The sequence below is a fragment of the Lagopus muta genome, chromosome 7 (assembly GCF_023343835.1).
Source record: "Lagopus muta isolate bLagMut1 chromosome 7, bLagMut1 primary, whole genome shotgun sequence".
Classification (NCBI taxonomy): domain Eukaryota; kingdom Metazoa; phylum Chordata; class Aves; order Galliformes; family Phasianidae; genus Lagopus; species Lagopus muta.
Genome location: NC_064439.1, coordinates 4,013,898 through 4,032,340, shown reverse-complemented (window position 1 = coordinate 4,032,340; position 18,443 = coordinate 4,013,898). Strand labels below are relative to the sequence as shown.

The 18,443-nt window shown below is 57.1% G+C and overlaps 3 protein-coding genes across 18 annotated transcripts in view; 1 reads left to right on the top strand and 2 right to left on the bottom strand.

The window, feature by feature from the left end:
* SETD2 (SET domain containing 2, histone lysine methyltransferase) overlaps positions 1 to 6,032 on the top strand; it is a 53,871-nt gene extending 47,839 nt beyond the window's left edge. Inside the window, exons 19-21 of the mRNA XM_048950328.1 lie at positions 4,820 to 4,900; positions 4,983 to 5,084; positions 5,463 to 6,032. Of these exons, the coding sequence (XP_048806285.1) occupies positions 4,820 to 4,900; positions 4,983 to 5,084; positions 5,463 to 5,624 (345 nt within the window). The 3' untranslated portion in view covers positions 5,625 to 6,032. The remainder of the gene's footprint in view (positions 1 to 4,819; positions 4,901 to 4,982; positions 5,085 to 5,462) is intronic.
* Positions 6,033 to 6,286: 254 nt separating this feature from the next.
* LOC125695929 (death domain-containing membrane protein NRADD-like) lies at positions 6,287 to 10,895 on the bottom strand. Its single transcript, XM_048950984.1, is given in 7 exon segments — positions 6,287 to 7,024; positions 7,951 to 8,096; positions 8,163 to 8,361; positions 9,170 to 9,305; positions 10,610 to 10,701; positions 10,704 to 10,776; positions 10,779 to 10,895. Coding segments are annotated over 7 exon segments (1,068 nt in total). The 3' UTR covers positions 6,287 to 6,719.
* A 579-nt stretch (positions 10,896 to 11,474) lies between these two features.
* On the bottom strand, positions 11,475 to 17,711 carry LOC125695862 (D-threo-3-hydroxyaspartate dehydratase-like). 16 transcript variants are annotated; one of them, XM_048950885.1, is made up of 10 exons: positions 17,514 to 17,584; positions 16,916 to 17,064; positions 16,381 to 16,475; positions 16,061 to 16,277; positions 15,685 to 15,965; positions 14,477 to 14,663; positions 13,268 to 13,389; positions 13,003 to 13,198; positions 12,831 to 12,936; positions 11,475 to 12,763 (listed from the first exon to the last, which is right to left on the bottom strand). In XM_048950885.1, exons 4-10 carry the CDS (start codon positions 16,207 to 16,209, stop codon positions 12,674 to 12,676), a joined length of 1,131 nt encoding a protein of 376 aa, XP_048806842.1. In that variant the 5' UTR covers positions 16,210 to 16,277; positions 16,381 to 16,475; positions 16,916 to 17,064; positions 17,514 to 17,584; the 3' UTR covers positions 11,475 to 12,673. The 16 variants fall into 16 exon arrangements, with proteins under 16 accessions (XP_048806842.1, XP_048806827.1, XP_048806837.1 ...); XM_048950870.1 differs by having other exon boundaries at positions 12,831 to 12,917; XM_048950880.1 differs by having other exon boundaries at positions 12,831 to 12,917; positions 16,061 to 16,270.
* Between the last annotated feature and the right edge of the window lie 732 nt (positions 17,712 to 18,443).

Below are 18,443 nucleotides of genomic sequence, written 5' to 3'. Positions count from 1 at the left end.
GCACTTGGTGCTTTTTGCAGTCAGGTGGGGGTTTCCCTTCAGGTCTGGGGTCTCTTCTGTGTTGGATCTGAAGAAGCTCCTTGGCAGTGAGATGGGAGCAGATGCATCTCCTTGATGGCGTCCCACCTGCAGGCAGGATGTCTCTGGCTGCCTCACTGCACGTGTCTGGCCATAGGTTTGAGGATGGAAGGACCAAAGCAGGTGTTAAACCCCACTGCCATCCTCCAGGCAGCTAAATCATGCTGTGGGTGTGCCCTGTGGCACTGTGGGGCACAGAGAGTAGCTGTGGAGAAAGGGTTTGTTGCTGGGTTGTGATTCTGGGAGCAGTCCCCATCCTCTCCAGCCATGCTGTTACAAGGCAGAGTCTTTGTGCTGCTGACAAAGCCACGTCTCCATGCTCTGCTGCAGTCACTTTTCCCAGCTCTTTCCATTTCCTTGCTGGGATGCTGAGGGTTAATTCAATTCGTGTAATGCCTCCAAGCACTTCAGTTGGAATTCTTGGAGAGCTGACTTAAGCAATATTAATGGCAAATATTTATCTGCCTATAAAAATGTTAATTAGAGAACGAATGAAGGCCTGGCACACAATGCCTCCGCCATTGAGTGTTTGCTTCTGTGACATTGCAGAGGGGTCCAGAGGAGCTTCCTAATGGATTTTGTCCCTGGCTCTGCCTGTTCTGGGAGCCATGGGACCTTGCTGCAGAGGAGCACAGTGAACAGTCACATCCCCAAAGCTACATGGGCACACGTGTGCCTTGGGGCTGCAAAGGCTGCTGAGCTTTTAGGTCCTTTGGGGCACACATTCAGTACTATGCAGTGAGTTTCCCCTGCATCTCCTCCTGGCTGATTTCTCTTGCTCCCTTCCTCCTTCCCACTCCATCCCCAGCATGGTTTTCCACCCCCTAGCATCTCAGGTAGGATATGAGGAACAGTTCCTTCTCCAAAAGAGTGGTGATGCAGTGGCACAGGCTGCCCAGAGAGGTGGGTTGGGTCACCATCCCTGGAGGTGTTTCAGAACTGTGGAGAAGTGGCACAGAAGGACGTAGTCAGTGGTCATGGTGGGGTTGGTTGGGGTTGGGCTTGGGGACCTCAGAGGTCTTTTTCAACCTTAATGAATCTGCACTTCTGTGATTCCGTGTCCCATCCAGCCCAACTCTGCTCTGCAGCCTTTCTGTAAGGCAGTGAAACTTGCATTATGGATGTCCTCAAAGCACTGCGTGCCTTTATTTTTTTGCATTTCCTTGCATTGCAGTTTTCCTGGCAGGCAGCAGTGCTTTGGAGGAACTCAGAGGAATGAGCTGTGGTCAGACCAGGGCAGGCCAAAGCCTTGGAACAATCTCTGAGTAATGGTAACCACAGCTCTCTGTCATTGCACTGCAAGCCCATTGCTACTGTATTCTGTCCTAAGTGCAGCTCTCAAGCAGCAAGCTTTCAGTAAGGCTGAAATCAAGATAAATCTTAGCATAGGCAGAAATTATCACTTTTATACCAATAGCAGCTAAGCATTTCTTGTCTTCACTCTTGCCCTGATGCCACAGGGATTCCTCCCTGCAGGGCAGTGTTAAGCTCCCATCCTCCAGTGTGCTCTAACTCAGAGGTAACCATTGCAGTCTACACAACTCACAGGGCTCTCCTGAGCTGGGAAATCAGCTGGGGTGCCTGCACAGCCCCTTGTGGGACCACATCCCTGCCCCTGGCTGCTCAGTGCCTGCGTTGTCATTGAGTCATCCGAGTTGGGAAGAACCTCCAACATCACCGAATCCAACCTCAGCCCACCCCCACCAGGCCTGCATCCCTCAGTGCCACATCTCCAGGGTTCTGAACACATCAGGGACAGTGACCACAACCTCCCTGGGCAGTCTGTGCTCTTTCTGAGAAGGAACCATTGCTAACACTGCACCACGGCTGTCTCTTGGGGATTGCCCTGCCACACACCCACTGGCAAGGCATTGGCTTCCCCTCTGCACTGGGGTTGCTCACCCCATCATTTTTTCCATGGAAAGGGAAAGGAATCCTGCCTCAGCCAGTGGCAGAAAAACGCTGAACTTGAGAATTCTCATCAAAGCAGACAACCAGAGGTTTGTCATTTTTCCATGAACCCATCATCCGGCTCCGCTTCAGCCACCCAATGAATGCGAGTCGTTGGGGCTCCCCAAGGGCCAAATCAAAATCCCCTTGTTGCAGAACTGACCTGCACAGAGAGGCTCAGCCTGCAGTGCTGAGTGTGGGTGTATGGCAGCAGCACAAAGCTCTGACCCGGGCAAGTGTGGGAGCTTGGGATGTCAGTGGGGTTGGGCCTCAGTTTGTTTTCTTGCACTGGGCTGTGCTCTCCTGGCTGATTTTGGTGCTGCTCTCCATTCGTGATCTGACATCCCTGCCTTCCAGCCGTAGCCAGAGCCTGGGACCCACAGCCAGGCTGAGGGAAGAGGGTTGGGGGCTGCCCAGGTGATGCTGCTGGCTTTTGTCTTCCATCATTTGCTCCCGTGTGCCTACTGGCTGCTCTGGAAATCAGCTGTGGCCTCCCTCTGGCTGCCTCTGGCTGCGTTGGGGGTATAACAGAACCTAGAGGTACAAGGCTCACGTGAGGGTTGTTAATGCAGAGCTGAGGCTTGTTGGAGCTCGCACCCTGAGCCCTGCGGGGCCCTGCTGGCTGCTCCCCACTCTGCGGCCTCTGTGCTCACAGCTGTGCTTCCAAAATAGCTGCAGATAGCTCCAGGAACTGGTGTGGCCAGGCTGGGAGGAGGGAGGGGATAGGCTGCACTCCCCTTCTCGGTTTGGGCAGAGAGAAAGCAGCAGCAATCAGGAGCCTTGGGTCCTCAGTGGGGGAGGGTTGGCTCAAACCACCTCAGTCGCAGTGCTCTCCTCTGTAAGGTGTCACTGGCTCGGTTAGAAACTCACTGCCAGACTCCTGGGGGCTCATGGAGAAACCCTGGCTGAATGGGAAACCTATTTCCCTGCTGCCATCCTGATGCTGCCATCCTGATGCTGCCATCCTATTGCTGCCATCCTGATGCTGCCATCCTATTGCTGCCATCCTGATGCTGCCATCCTGATGCTGCCATCCTGATGCTGCCATCCTGATGCTGCCATCCTGATGCTGCCATCCTAATGCTGCCATCCTGATGCTGCCATCCTGATGCTGCCATCCTGATGCTGCCATCCTGATGCTGCCATCCTGATGCTGCCATCCTAATGCTGCCATCCTGCTGTCCCCTTGCACTCAGGATATCGGGGGTCCCTTCCAACTCTGTGATCTGTGTTCTGTGATCTGACCCCAGTTGTTGCTCCAGCTGTCACTCCCAGCTTCACGTCCCCCACTTTTCCCAGGAAGTCACCCCCAGAGCTGCCTCCCCCTTTTAGGACCCATCCCCAAAGCTGAGGGGACCCCGCGTGGCACGCAGGGAGTGGTGCAGAGCCATGTGTTCCCCATTAGGGCCCTTTGATGGAGGTACCCGGCGCAGGGAGCCAGCAGGGCTTTGATGTGCAGCCAGCAGGGACGCCCCGGCCCTAATTCACTCCACTCAGGGATTGCTCTCAGCCATAAAACTTCCATGGGAGCGTTTTATTGAAGCCCAGAGCTGCTTTTACTGTGGGACTTTGCAGCTCTGCTGCTCTTCCCCATCCCTTAGCAAAGATGTGGCTCTGTGGTCACCCCAGCTTGGTGCCCAGCACAGCCAAACCCCCGTGCCACCGAGCCATGCTGGCGGTTAGGATGAAGCCAATGGATCATAATTAGGCTTTCACAGGCATGAAATAAACGGGGAGGAGGGAAGCTCTGCTTTCCTCCCCCTCGCCTCCAGCTAAACATATTTCAGCACTCCTAATGCCGACCGCAGCGCTCGGCCCCTCCCTCCCCAAAGCAGCCCCAGAAGCAGCTCTGGCCATTCTGCTTTCTTTCCCAAAGAAAACAATAGGGTGAGAGTTGGGCATTGCAGCCCTGCTCCTCCTGTTGGGTTCATTCCGGCGTGGAGGGGCCGGGTTTGAGAAGGGGGGCTGGGGAGGGGGATTTAGATAGAGGGCTTTTGGGAGGTGGGTGTAGAGAAGGTGGATTTGGGGAGGTGGATTTGGAGGAGTGGATGTGTGGAGGCAGATATGGGGAGGCAGATTTAGAGAGGTGGGTTTGGAGAGGCGGAGTTGGGAAGGTGGATTTGAAGAAGTGAATTTAAGGAGGCAGGTTTGGGGAGGTGGATTTGGGATTCTGCATTTGGAGAACTGGATCTGAGGAGATGGATTTGGAGGAGTGGATTTAGGGTGGCAGGCGTGAAGAGGTGGATTTGGGGGAGCTGCGTTTGGAGGAGTGGTTTTGTGGAGGCAGATTTGGGGGGGAGAATTGAGAGATTTGGGAAGGGGGGCTTGGGGAGACAGATTTGTAAATGTGGGTTTGAGGAAGTGAATTTAGGGAGGCAGATCAGGGAGAGGTGGATTGGGGAAGGTGGGCAGCACAGCTGTACCTCTCAGTGCTGTTGGAGTGCAGGGAGGAGACAAGAGATGGCAGCAGTGGTGACATGCAGGGTGGGCTCTTGGGCAGCTTGGTAGAGGGTCTGTGTGTGGCTCTGTGGACACATTCTTGCTGGTGAAACCTTTGGGCATGCAGGTGCTGCTGAAGTCACACTTTCTGGCTGCTGTGTTTCTATTGGGGTCAGAGGATGGCATCCCCTGGGTGGGAGGTGTGGGGTATGGCTGTCATGTCCGCCGTGGGGAAGGAGGTGGTTGGGGTGAGGTGTGCCTTCCTCTCTCAATCCAGAGCTGACACAGCAAAGCTGCTTCATTAATTCCAATCTTCTCTTCCTATCTTTCTATCTCCCCTCCCTCCCTCCAGTCTTCCAAGAAGCCCAAGACTGCGGAAGCAGACACGTCGAGCGAGCTTGCCAAGAAGAGCAAGGAAGTCTTCAGGAAAGAGGTGAGTTATCCTGAGGGAACCCCGAGCCCCAGCACCACGGTGTTGGGCACGGCTGGGGCTGAGCTCTGTGCCTCTCCTGCAGATGTCTCAGTTCATCGTGCAGTGCCTCAACCCCTATCGCAAACCCGACTGCAAGGTCGGCCGCATCACCACCACCGAGGACTTCAAGCACCTGGCACGGAAGGTGAGGGCACCCCGTGGGTTATGGGGCAGATGTGGGGTTCTGGAGTCGTTGAGGAGCAGGGGAGGGAAGTAGGGATGGTTTCTGAGAGGCTGAATAGGAAAACCAGGGAAAGGGGTGCTGGGCTGAGAGGTGACGGCCTCGAGCTGAGCCAGGGGAGGTTGGGGTTGCATTTGAGGAGGAACTGCTTCTCCAGGGGAGTGGTGGTGCAGCAGCAAAGGATGTGGTGGGGTCAGGTGTTCCACAAGTGTGGAGAGGTGGCACTGAGGATGTGGTCAGTGGTCAGGGCTGGGTCGGGCTTGGGGATGCGAGAGGCCTTTTCCTAACCATGGTGTGATCCTGTGCTTCTGTGCCCTCTTACCAAACCCCTGCGTTGCCCAGCTGACGCACGGCGTCATGAACAAGGAGCTGAAATACTGCAAGAACCCGGAGGACCTGGAGTGCAACGAGAATGTGAAACACAAAACGAAGGAGTACATAAAGAAATACATGCAGAAATTCGGGGCCATCTACAAACCCAAAGAGGACACGGATTTGGAGTGACCGCCTCGACCCCCCGGCGCCGCCATTGCCCTCAGCTGGGGGTGCTGTGCTGTGGGGCCCCGTTCAGCGCCCAGCCACCACGGAGATGTGTATTATATTTTAACCTATATGTGAATATATTGAGGGTTTTCTTTTCCGTTGGTTCGTTCGTCGGTTCGTTTTCCTTTTTGCTTTTAGCCCAACACGTGCTGTTATCACGGGAACACTTTGTAAGGATAGTTTTGGGGGGTTTTTTTTTCCTTTCATTTTGTTTTCTTGTTTTTGTTCTGCGAGGTTTCAATCTGTTCTCATGTAAATATTCCGGAACGGGTTGCCCCTGAATTTCTGGCAGCCTTGTGCTATGTTGATAAGATTGATTTTACTGCTTAAATCATTTTACTTTATCCAATTTTTACTGAACTTTTTATGTAAAAAAAAAAAAAAAAAAAAATTAAATAAAATAAAATAAAATAAAATCAATGCTGTGTCCGACCTGGGAGGGTATTGGGCAGAGGATGGGGGTGGGGATGGACCTGTGGATGGCACGGTGTGGAGCTGGGTGGGTTTGGGTTTTGGATGCTGCTGTGTGGAGCCACGAGTCCTGATGGGACCCTTCCAACTCCAGGTATTCCACCATCCTCAGCAGCCCTTCGTTGGCGTTTGGGGTTGGGATCCCCATCCGCCCCATAACGCGTTGGTTTTGCCCTCAGGATGAAGGGTTTTGCTGGCAGCTGGGGGGTTGGAAGTGCTCCTTTGTGTCTCTTTGAGCTCAGGGCTGTCCCCAAAGGAAGGCCCACGAAGGGAGTGGGGAACCGTGGGATGGAGCGGCTGTGACAAACCAGCGACACGAAGGCACGTCGGCTGTTTAATGCAAAGAGCACGAGGCAACAGGCACACAACATCCCGACCCCGGAAATACAAAAAAGGACATTTCCCCCACCCCCCTGAAGTACAAAAACGACTTAAAAAAACACCCCAAGAGTAATATGGCAGGATAAAGCTGCTGGTGGCCAAAGCCTCACCCACCCAACGGGGCCGCGCATCCCCGCCTCCCATCCTCCTCCTCCTCCTCCTCCTCCTCACCCTGCGGGGGCACCAGGAGCCCCCCGGCTGGGCTCACACCATTGAGCTGGCATCTCCCGGCCCCGCCAGGCACTCGGCCACGTCCTGCCGTCCCATAGCAGCCAAAGCCAGGCACAGGGCTTCCACTGTGGCCCCTTCTGTGGCTGCCCAAGTGGCGAGAAGGGTGCGAGCGGGCGCCTGGCCGCGGGCGAAGGTGCCGATGGCCTCATCCCCGTAGCCCAGGCGGGCGGCCAGCCCACGCCAGTCCCCGCTGGGACCACCGCTCTCCAGCAGCCGTTCCACCTCCTCCCGTCGCTGCTGTGGGATCGAGCTGTAGGCTCGGGCTTCCAGACGGGGCGCTGTGGGTTTAAGGTCAGCGTTGACGCACCAAAAGTTGCACTGGGGACCCCACCAGCCTCCCCCCCAGTGTTGCCGCTCCTGTGGCATCCCCTGCTCCCTGCATGGGTGCTCCCAACCCTATCTGGGTGTTCTTCTGTGCAAAGGTGCACCCTCACCCCCCCATTCGGATGCTCCTTAAGGGATGGGCGTACCCAAATCCCATCTGGGTGCTCCCAACCCCATCTGGGTGCTCTCCAAACTACAGGTGCTCCCCAGCCCCATCCGGATCATTCATAAGGTCCCCAACCTCACTGACATGATCCACAAGCCATGGGTGCTCCTCAACTCCATCCAAATCATCCCTAAAGTACGGGTGTTCCCCAAACCTATGGACATGATCCCGAGGTACGGCTGCTCCCCCACCTCATCCAGATCATCCCCGAGTACCGTGTGCTCCCCGATCCCATCCAGACAATCCCCAAGGAAGGAATGCGTGCTCTCCAACCCCAATCCATGATCCCCATTGTGTGGGTGCTCCCCAAACCCATCAGCATCATCCCCAAAGGTCTGGGTGCCCCTCAACCCCATTAGATCGCTCCCAAGCGTTGGCTGGCCCTCAATCTCATCCCTAACACATGGGTGTTCCCTGACCCTATGGGGATGATCCTTAATACATGGGTGCTCCCAGTCCCAACAGATGATCCCCAAGGTATTGGTGCTCTGCAGCCCTATTTGGATTACCCCCAAGGATGAGGTGCTTCCCTGTGTGATCTCAAAGGTACGGATGCTTCCCAACCCAATTTGGGCCGCACCAATCCCTCCACAAGACCTCCATCTCCCTTAGATGCTTCCAGACACAGGGTGCTCCTTCACCCCATCCCACCACAGCCAAAGAAATGACGGGACAGCCCACCCCCACACCCCCCCAGCTATGGGTGATGCTCACCCTTGCCAATCTGGTGTGGCTCCTGCAGGCTGTGTGTATCCAGGAACACCCCGCTGTCACTGTGCAGCTTCTCGCCCTCGGCCGCCGTCCCCAGCTCGGCTGCTCGTGCCTTGGCCAGCTGCTGCTTCTGCCTGCACGTGTGCCAGCTGCGCCGCGTCAAACCCACCGTCCCCTCACCCCCAATCCCCCACCCCCAGAAAGCCCAAACCTACCACTTGAAGGCCACGTAGGCGAGGAGACCCACCACCACAGCAGCCAGGAGGGAGCAGTACACGGGGATGATGTTCTGCCCCACGTCCTCAGGGAGGGGAGGGACGAAGGTGGAGGCGGAGGTGGCTGAGGCGGTGGGGCCTGTGCTGTTCTCCTTGGGGAGGTTTCCTTCGGCCCGTTTTGGGATATGTGGGTCCTTCTCTGTGGGAATGAGGGATTAGAAAACCCTTCATGCTCCCACTGATGCCACTGCCTCGGTTTCCCCCTGGAATGGGGTGGGGGTACCCAAAACGGCAACCCCAGGTGGGACCAGAGTAGGTCCTGGGATGGGAGGAAATCAGATCCAGTACTATGGGGTTAAAGGGAGAGGTGCCCCCTCCCATCAAACCTCCCCCATCCCTTCCCAACCACATCAAAGCCCCAATGCCGGCAGCGCCGGGAGCATCTGCTGCATGCGGGGCGTGATGACAGCCATGGGGCAGCAGCTGGCGATGGTGGGGAGGGGGGAATGTGGGTGGTGGGGGGCTCTGAGGGGGGCTCAGAGCTCCGAAAGAGTGGGAATATACAGAAACAGGCTGCCCAAGATTGGGGGGAGGGGGTCAGCATCCCTGGATGTATTCCAGAACAGTGGAGATGTGGCACTGAGGGATGTGGTCAATGGGCATGGTGAAGGTGGGATGGGGTTGGACTCGGGGGGCTTATCTTTTCCAACCTTAGTGATTTGGGAGGCTCAGAGTACGGGATGTGGGGATAAGGGGAGCTCTGGGGTCACCCCGTGGCACAATGCACCTCCTTTTTTCTCTGCTGTGCACCCTAAGAGCGAGGAGCGTGCCTCAGTGCTACAGATGGGGAAACTGAGGCACGGCCCCGCAGCATCCCATAGGGGCTCGCTCACACACAGCGTGTTGGAGAGGTGGCTGCACGCATGGTGCATCACTTGGCCAGGCTCACAGCCAGGCTGGAGTGGGTGGCAACAGGGGAAGGCGTGGGGCTCTGGGGTGGCACTCACTCTGGGCGCAGGGCTCACACTGGGTGTCGGTGAGGCCGCAGGGCACGGCCGCCCCGAAGCCTGGAGGGCAGGAGGAGCAGCACTCGCCGGACTGAGTGCAGGCACCGCTGGGGCACGGCGGGCTGCGGGCCGACACCTGCCCAGAGACATGGGGGAGTCATGTGGGGCGTCCTGCAAGTGGCCACAGCTTCCCCGAACCCACAGCGCCACGTCCGCTTAACTGCCCAGCACGTCCCCTTAACGCTGCCCTGCATCCCTTTGACTCTGCCCATCCTACCCCTTAACTCTGCCCCATCCTATCCCCTTAACTCTGCCCCATCCCATCCCCTTAACTCTGCCCCATCTCATCCCCTTAACTCTGCCCTGTCTCACTCCCTTAACTCTGTGCACCCCATCGACTCTGCCCATCCCCTTAACTCTGCCCATCCCCTTAACTCTGCCCATCCCATCCCCTTAACTCTGCCCCATACCCCCTCAACTCTGCCCTTCCCACCACCTTAACTGCATCCCCCACTCAAAAACCCACAAACTCCTCCATCTGTCCCCCCACCAAAGAAACCCCCCCCCCCCCCCTCCCCAATTTGGGGGCTGCTCAGATTACCCCTCCCCACAAACAAAACCCCCAGTTGGCCCCACCAGGGTTGTGTGGGGCCGTATCCTGAGTGGGGCTGAGATGGGGAGGGTCGGGGGGGTCCCAGTCCCATGTGGGTCCCACACGGTGCCCCTGGCCCTCAGCTTGCAGCCAGATGGGGTGGAGGGAGGGGGGGGGGGGAGGTCCCATGCATGGAGAGGGGGAGAGGGAGGGGGTTGGGGAACATGCAGGGAAATAATGCGGGGAAATAGGGCAAAATAAGGCAAAATAGGGCAAAGTGTGGCAAAACAAAGTAAGATAAACGAAAGTTAAATGATGTAAAGCAAAACAACAGAGGAAAACAACACAGGAAAATAATGAGGAAAATAAAGAATGCAGGAAAATAAAGTCGAATACGAAGGGAAATAGAGGAAAATTAAGGAAATTAAAGGAAAAATAAAGCAAAATGCAGTAAAAAAAAGGTGAAGTAAAATAAGATAAAGTAAAATGCAGTAAAATACTGTGAAATAAGGAAAAATAAAGAAAGATGCAGCAAAATAAGTAAAAATAAATTAAAATACTGTAAAGAAAGGTGAAGAATGTTAAGAATAAGTGCAGTAAAATGCGGTAAAATAAGGAAAATAGGGCAAATTTTACAGTAGAGTAAAACGAGACGAAGTAAAGCAGCAAAACGAAGGAGAAAGCGCAGCGATGTGCAGGGAAGCAGAGTAACACGGGCCGAAAGAAAGCAGAATGCGACAAAGTAAGGCAAGGAAAAGGGGAAAGGACGGAAAGTAAAACAAACTTGAATAGGGCAGAGAGAAAGAAAGCAGAATAAAGCCACAAGGGAAGAGAAAAAAAGAGCGGACCTGCGGGCAGAGCGGCGCGGACAGCAGCAGGCACAGCGCCCGCGATAGGCGCAGCGCCGCGCAGCCCCACCGCATGGCGGGGCCGGGCCCCACGGCGCGCTGCTCAGCTCGGTTCGGTCCGGCTCGGCTCGGCTCGGCTCGGCGCGGTTCGGCTCCGCTCGGTTCCGCCCGCTCTCGTCTCCTCTCCGCTCGGCCCGGCTCGGCTCGGCGCGGCCCCGCAGGGAGGGGCGCGGCGCCACGCCATTGGCTGATGTGTGTGGGCGGGGCCAAAGGACGCCACGCCCATCGCCGCTCGGCTCGGCTCGGCTCGGTCCGGAGCGGTTCGGGACTGGGTTCGGGAAAGCGGAGGCGGGGATGGGTTGGATCGGGTCGGACCCCAGCGGGCTCGGTTTGGTTCGGAGCATTTTGGACTGTTTGAAGCCAGTTCAGCCTTGTTCAGCTCAGGTCCGGCCCAGCTGAAATGGTTCCGATTGTGTTCAGATGGTGTCCTGCCCGCTTCAGCCCCGTTCAGCCCGGCTCAGCCTGGTTCAGCCCCATTCAGCTGGATTCATCCCAGTTCAGCCCCATTCAGCCGGATTCATCCCAGCTCACCCAATTCCCCCCACCTTCAGCCCGGGTTCTGTAGGCTCATGTGGCCTCTGCATGTCCCAGTTCAACCCTGCTGTTCTCCCAGGACCCCACGGAGCAATCCCCATTCCCCCCATATGCCCATCACCATCTCCACAACCCACCCTGCCCCACGGCTGAGCCTCCTGGGCCGGGTGATTTCAATGGGGCAGTTATAGGGTGACAAGTAGGATGCCGTCCTCACGGCCTTCATTGAGTCCCAGAAAGTCCCAGTGCTCCCCCAAAAAGCATCCAGAAATGGGAAAAGCGACTTTATTGACCCCTCCTGAGGAAGTGGATGCAGAATCTCAGCACAAATATGGGATCTCAGCATGATTGTAGGATCTCAGCGTGGGTGTAGGATCTTGGGGTAGGCGTGGAATCTCAGCATGGGTTTGTGGGATCTCAATGTGAGTATAGGGTCTTGGGTGTGGGATCTTAGGATGTGTATAGGAACTCAGCAGGGATGCAAGACATTGTTATGGGTGTAGGATCTCAGTGTGGGTGTAGGATCTCAACATGGGTGTTGGAACAGGCTGTCCAGAGAGGCTGTGGATGCCTCATCCATGGAGGTGTTCAAGGCCAAGTTGGATGGGGCCCTGGGCAGCCTGGTCTAGTATTGAATGTGGAGGTTGGTGGCCCTGCCTGTGGCAGGGGGGTTGGAGATTCATGATCCTTTGGGTTCCTTCGAACCCCAACCATTCCATGATTCCATGATCTTGGTGTAGGTGTGGAATCTCAGCGTGAGTGCAGCAGGATCTTAGTGTAGGTGTAGAACTTGAAGATGGGCATAGGATCTCAGCAAGGATGCAGGACATGATCAGGGCCGCAGGATCTCAGTGTGGTTTCATTATCTTCATGTAGGTGTAGGATCTCATCATGGGTGTAGGGTGTCTCATCATAGGTGTAGGATCTCTCATTATGGGTGTAGGATCTCATTATAGGTGTAGGATCTCTCATTATGGGTGTAGGATCTCATCATGGGTGTCGGGTGTCATCATGGATGTAGGGTCTCTCATCATAGGTCTAGGATCTCTCATCATGGGTGTAGGATCTCTCATCATGGATGTAGGGTCTCTCATCATGGGTGTAGGATCTCTCATCATGGGTGTAGGATCTCTCATCATGGATGTAGGGTCTCTCATCATGGGTGTAGGATCTCTCATCATGGATGTAGGGTCTCTCATCATGGGTGTAGGATCTCTCATCATGGATGTAGGGTCTCGTCATGGCTCCACAACCTCGTGATGCTCACAGGATGTCAGCACGGCTGCAGGATCCCAGTGTGGTTGCAGGATCTCGTGCTGGCCATGAGGATCTCAGCAGGGTTGCAAGATCTCGGTGTGACTGCAGGATCTCGGCGTAGGTGTAGGATGTCATCGTGGGCACAGGACCTCGTTATGGCTATAGGATCTCATTGTGGGTGCAGGTCCTCATTACGGGCAGTGGGATGGGGCCCTACCAGCCACGCACGGGGTGCCATAGGGCCACCACCTGCCCCTCCTCGTGCACGTAGTACACAGGGTGCATGGCCGCCGTAGCACACGCCTGTGGGGGAGAGTAGGGTGACACACGGGGTGACAATGGGGACAAGGGGATGGGGGACAGCACTCACGTGGTATGGGATGAGCGCCAGCACGCTGCCCACGGGGAACTTCCCAAAATCCATCTGTCCATCAGCGTGCTCCAACAGCCCGTGCTCCTGCGTCAGCCCCACCAACCTGCAAGGTGACACCGTCATGTCCCTGGGCCACCATCCCAACCCCGTCCCTGACCCCGTCACTCACCGCAGCTCGGGGTGCCCATCGATGGCAGCGCAGCCCTGGGGGCCCCGTCCTCCTCCTGCCCCATGCAGGCTGAGTGCTGTCCAGCCACAGTCCACCAGCAGCTGCCCTCGGTGCGCGTAGTGCCCGATAACCCTCGTGAGGACACGGATGGCCACGTCCTGGGGCTGGCAGGAGCCCAGCTGTGTCTGCTGCAGGTCTGCAGAGAGCCGTGGGGTCGGGGCTGTGCTGGGACACGGTGGGGCAGCGGGGTGCTGTGGGCACTCACCATAGAAGATGTAGTTGCCTGGGTGCAGCTCAGTGAGTTGGGACATCTCAGAGATGGGGTGGCTGCAGGAGGGAGTGGAGCCGATGCTGGCGTGGGGACAGGGCACACCAGCCTGCTGCAGCCTGGGGGGGGGGAAAGGGGAATGTCACCTATTGGGTGTCACCGCTGTCGTGCCATCGAGTGGGGCCAAATGTGCCCCCCGTGCAATGGAACGACACCACAAGGGAGTCTGGGTCTCATCCAGGTGTGGAAGGGGAACCGTCCAGGTGTGATGGCAGAGCCATCCAGATGTGGAAAAGTTACCCCCCCCCCCCCCCCAGTGTGCTGGGGCCCACCCAGATGTGCAGTCACCAACCAGACGTGGAAGAGGTCCCCCCATGAAACGTGCCAAGGCACCATCCTGACGTGGAAGAAGTTCCCTCCCAACCAAAACTGTGCCAAGGGATAATCCAGATGTGCCATGGCCATCCAAGTGTGGAGGTTTTCACCCCTCCCAGAGCTGACTGTTACAAGGGACACCCAGATAAGGTCAATTACCACCCCAAGATGTGCCAGAGCACGCACTCTAATGTGCTCAGCATCTTTCCAGATGTGCAGGAACCAAATTCCAATGTGCAGGGAACCCCCACGTTGTGCCTGGGGTCTCCCTCTTGGGTTTCATCCCCCCCTCTCCCCCTAGATGCACCCCACATGTGTCAGGCATCGTGCATTCTGAAGCTGGGTTTAGGGGAATGTGTCCCAGATCTTGAAAAATGGGGGCTCATAAGGGGAACCCCGCACAGCTGGCCTTGAACTCCTTGAATGTTTGGGGTATTTTGAGCTGGAGAACATCCCTGTGCACCCAGAGATCCCACTGACCTCGAGGGAAGGGAGAAACATCCGTCTGCAATTCACTCTGGGATGTGAAACCCCACTCAGCTCTTCCCCCGGGGGGACAAAAGGGAGGTGGGCAGACTGGGGACGGGACACATCAAAGGGGTTTGGGGCCATCCCCTCCGGCCCCCTGGGGCTCAGGGCTTTGTGGGGCTGCGCTTTATGGGGCCGGCAGGAAGCGGGCGATTTGCATTTACAACCAGCACATTGGGGCTGGTGGTTTTATGGGATGGACAGAGCAAAGGGCTCAGCCCCTGTAAAAATTCCCCTTAATTCTAGCCAGGTTTGGGGCCGGGTGCTGTGTACAATGGGGTCCCTATTGGGGCACGCACTCACGCAGCCACAAAGCCGAGGACAGCGTTGGTGGTGGTCCTGGCGATGGCCTGGATGGCGTCTGCCCCACTGCAGCCATAGGTGTTCCCACAGTGTGCATAGACCCCAACCAGTGTCACTTCCTTGGGTGCATCGTTGGCGATGGCCCGGGCCAGCTCCAGGGCTGCAGGGTCCGTCGGGCGCACGCCAGCTGCCAGCAAGGAAACAGGGTCATGGGGATGTAAGGATGGGAGTGGGATGCTGCTATGGGGTGGGTGGGATTGGGGGTTCTGTGATGGATGGGGAAGGTTGGGTATGTCCTTCCTGCATGGAACATAAATATGGACCCTATATCCTAATACTGGCCCTAACATGACCCTAACACTAATTCTGATGCCTAACTCAACCTATCCCTAATCCCTAACCCTGACACTAACCCTAATCCTAATGCCTAACCCTAAACCTGCACACACGGGGCATCTCTCTCCATGGAGCATCCTTGGGGTGAATGAAAAAGGCTTTTGGGGATTATTGGACCCGCATTGGCTTGAGCTGCTGTGGGCTCTGGGAACATCCCTCTTCCATTGACCGTCCACCCTTGGGGTGGTTGGGTGTAAGTGAGGATTTTGAGACTCATTGGTAAGCTGGAGCTGGGAGTTTTGGGGGCACAAGGGACTTCCCTTCCTCACTGACCATCCTTGGGGTGGTTGGATGCAAATAGAGCTTTTGGGGTTGACGGCCCTATATTGGTAAGCTGGAGCTGGGAGCTTTGGGGGCACAAGGGACTTCCCTTCTTCACTGACTATCCTTGGGGTGGCTGGATAAATAAATAAGGCTTTTGGGGCTGATGGACCCATAAGTTACTTGAGCTAGAGGAAGCTTTGGAGACACGTGGACCATCATTCCATGAAACAGCCTTGGAGTGGGCGCAAATGGGGCTTGTGGGATTCATGGACATATGGTGCTACAAGGGCTGGGGGCTTTGAGGACGCACAGAACATCTCTCCATGGAAGATCCTTGGGGTGGATGAAACCTTTTTTGGGGATTAATAGGCACATGTTGGCTTGAGCCACTGGGGCTTTTGGGGGAACGTGGGCCATCTCCTCATGGAGCATCTTGCGGTGAATGGTGAGAAAGATATTTAGGAGACGCTGACCCACCCCATCCTCCCCAACCCATGGGAATCAAGGCCTTGGAGACCCCCCACCCCATCCCCAGTCGCCATCCCCACCTCTGCCGTTGCCGCAGTCGAGCTTCAGCCAGACGAGCCAGCGTTTGCCATGGGCCAGTGGCCGCTGCCGCAGGCAGGCCAGCGCCTCGGGGCGGTCCAGCAGCACGTGGAAGGCTTCGAGGCGCTGCGCCAGCCCTGCGCACTCCTCCAGCCGTGTGGTGGGCAGTGGGTAAGCCAGCAGGATGTCATCAAAGCCACCGTCCGCAAAGAAACGCGCTTCGGCCAACGTGGAGACGGCGATGCCGCGCCGCGTGCCGCCGGTGGCCAACAAACCGCCTTCCCTTTAGGCAACCATCCGTGGGACGAGGCGATATTGGTGGGAACGATGGGGATAATGGGGATGTGGGGGACACTGGGGACAAAGGGTGGCACTCACAGCGTCTTGTGGGTCTTGACGTGGGGTCGCAGGCGGACGCCCAGGGTCCGGCAGTGCTCCCGCATGCGCTCAGCGTTGCGACGCGCCGTGGTGCGGTCGATGGTCAGTGCTGGGGTGGGCAGCGTGTCCAGCCGGGCACCCAACCACATGGCCACTCTTCTGGAGACACTTTTTGAGGGGGTTCTGGGGCGGCTGGTCACCACTCTCGATCTGCAAGCTGGGGAGTGTGTATGGGAGGGGTCCAGGTGGGAGGGGTGAGAGAATTGGCTGTCTTGGAGCAGAGATATTTGGGATAAGGACAGCTGGAGCACCTGCATTACCTGGGTCAAGACACCTGGGTCTGGGATACTAGGAGATAAGGACAGCTGTGGCACTGGGACACCCAGGGACACCTGGAAGACTGAGAACAGGGACACTGAGGGAGAGGGACGTGATGTTAGGACACCTGGAACACCTGGGTCAGGGACATTTGGGATGTTGTGGGAAAACTGGAAGATTGGCAACTGGGATGCTGGGGGATAGGGGCTCCTGATGCTGGGACACCTGGAACACCTGGGTGACCTGGAAGGTTGGGAATGGGGACTCTGGGTGATAGGGCAGCTGGGACAAGAACACGTGGGACACTGGGAGTAGGGACACGTGGGACTGGAACAGCTGGAACACCTGGGTCAGGACAGCTGGGATGAGGACACATGGGATAACAGGAGGAGGAACATCTGGGAAAGGGGCACTTGGGTCTAGGATACCTGGGGACAACAACAGCTGGGACATGAGGAACAGGGACACCTAGGGACAGCACACCTGGGACAAGGACAGCAGAAAGGGGATATAAGGGAACAGAGACACCTGGGTCACCTGGGTGAGGGACACCTGGAGACAGCTGGGACACTGGAAACAGGGACACTTGCAGATAGGGACACCTGGGACTGGGATTTCTGATGCCAGGACACACAGAACACCACGGTCATCTGGGACAGGGACGCTTGAGTGTGTGACACCTGGGACTGAGACACACGGAGACAGGGACAGCTGGGACACTTGGAACAGAGACACCTGGGGACAGGGTGAGTTGGCACAGGGACATCTAGAGGTTAGAGAGGCACCTGGGACAGGAATACCTAAGATAATGAGAACAGGGACACGGGGGAACATTTGGGACAGGGAAATCCGGGATAGGGACCCAGCGAACAGGAGCACCTGGGAGTTGGACACCTGGAACGTAGACCTATGGGACCGGGACCTATGGGACAGTGGGGCAGCCGGGCCCAGGACCTGGCCTCAGGGACATGGGGACGGTGCCACCTGGCACTGCCACGGGGTTCTCCCTGTCCCTGCAGGAGCAGGAGCAGAGGTTGACGTCCTTCGGGGAGCGCCCCGTGCCTCAGTTTCCCCACAGGCTCCCACCAAGGCCATCCCAGCAGCACCCCAAGCCCTCCCGTCCATCTGTCCTTACCTCACTGCCGTGGCTGCTCTCGGCGCGGCTCCGGCGGCCTCTGGCCGTGGCTGTGCTGGTGCAGCTCCACGTGATGCCGTGGGCACCCGCGGCCAGCCCTGCCCAGGGACAGAGGTCGCTGCCAGCCGTGGGGCCCCGGCAATGGCAGGGGCAGGGGAGGACACGGGCGCTGACAGTGCTTGGGGACAGGCATGGGGATAGGATGCCAGCAAGGAGGTGGGGATTTGGGGTCACTGAGACCCTGGGCACTTGTGACATGCGGGGACCTTGCTGCTGAGACCCCTGCGCTGGTCACACGTGGGGACACAGTTGAGACCCCGCATGCTTGTAACATGTGGCTGAGATACATTGCACTCCTAGTGCATGGGAACAATGCTGCTGAGCCCCCTACACTCATGACACCAGTGGGGGCAATGCTGCGGAGATCCTGTGACGGTGACATGCAGTGATGTGGCTGTTAAGCTCACGACATGTGGGGATTGAGATCCATCACACTCATGACATGCGAGAACACAGCTGAGATCCCCTCACTCACGACAAGTGGGGACACAGCAGAGGCTGCCACATCTGTGACACAGAGGGACACAGCTGAGACCCCCGTCAACACTCACGACATGAGGGGATATAGCTGAGACCCCCTGCACTCATTACACCAGGGGACACGGCTGCTGAGACCTCACGATGGTGACATGTGGGGACCAGGCTGAGACCTCCCGTGCCTGTGACACGTGGGGACACAGCTGAGATTCCCCCAGCTTGTGACATGAGACAGGAGGTGGCTGCCACGTGCACCCGTGTGCCAGGCAGGCTGGGGACAGCACAGACAGCCTGCAGGGACACGGGGCCACTGGCCCCCCGCCCGGAGCACAGCCAGTGCCAGGCCAGCCCTGCTATGTAGGGCAGGAAGAAAAGAAGGGCCCCGTGCCCTCA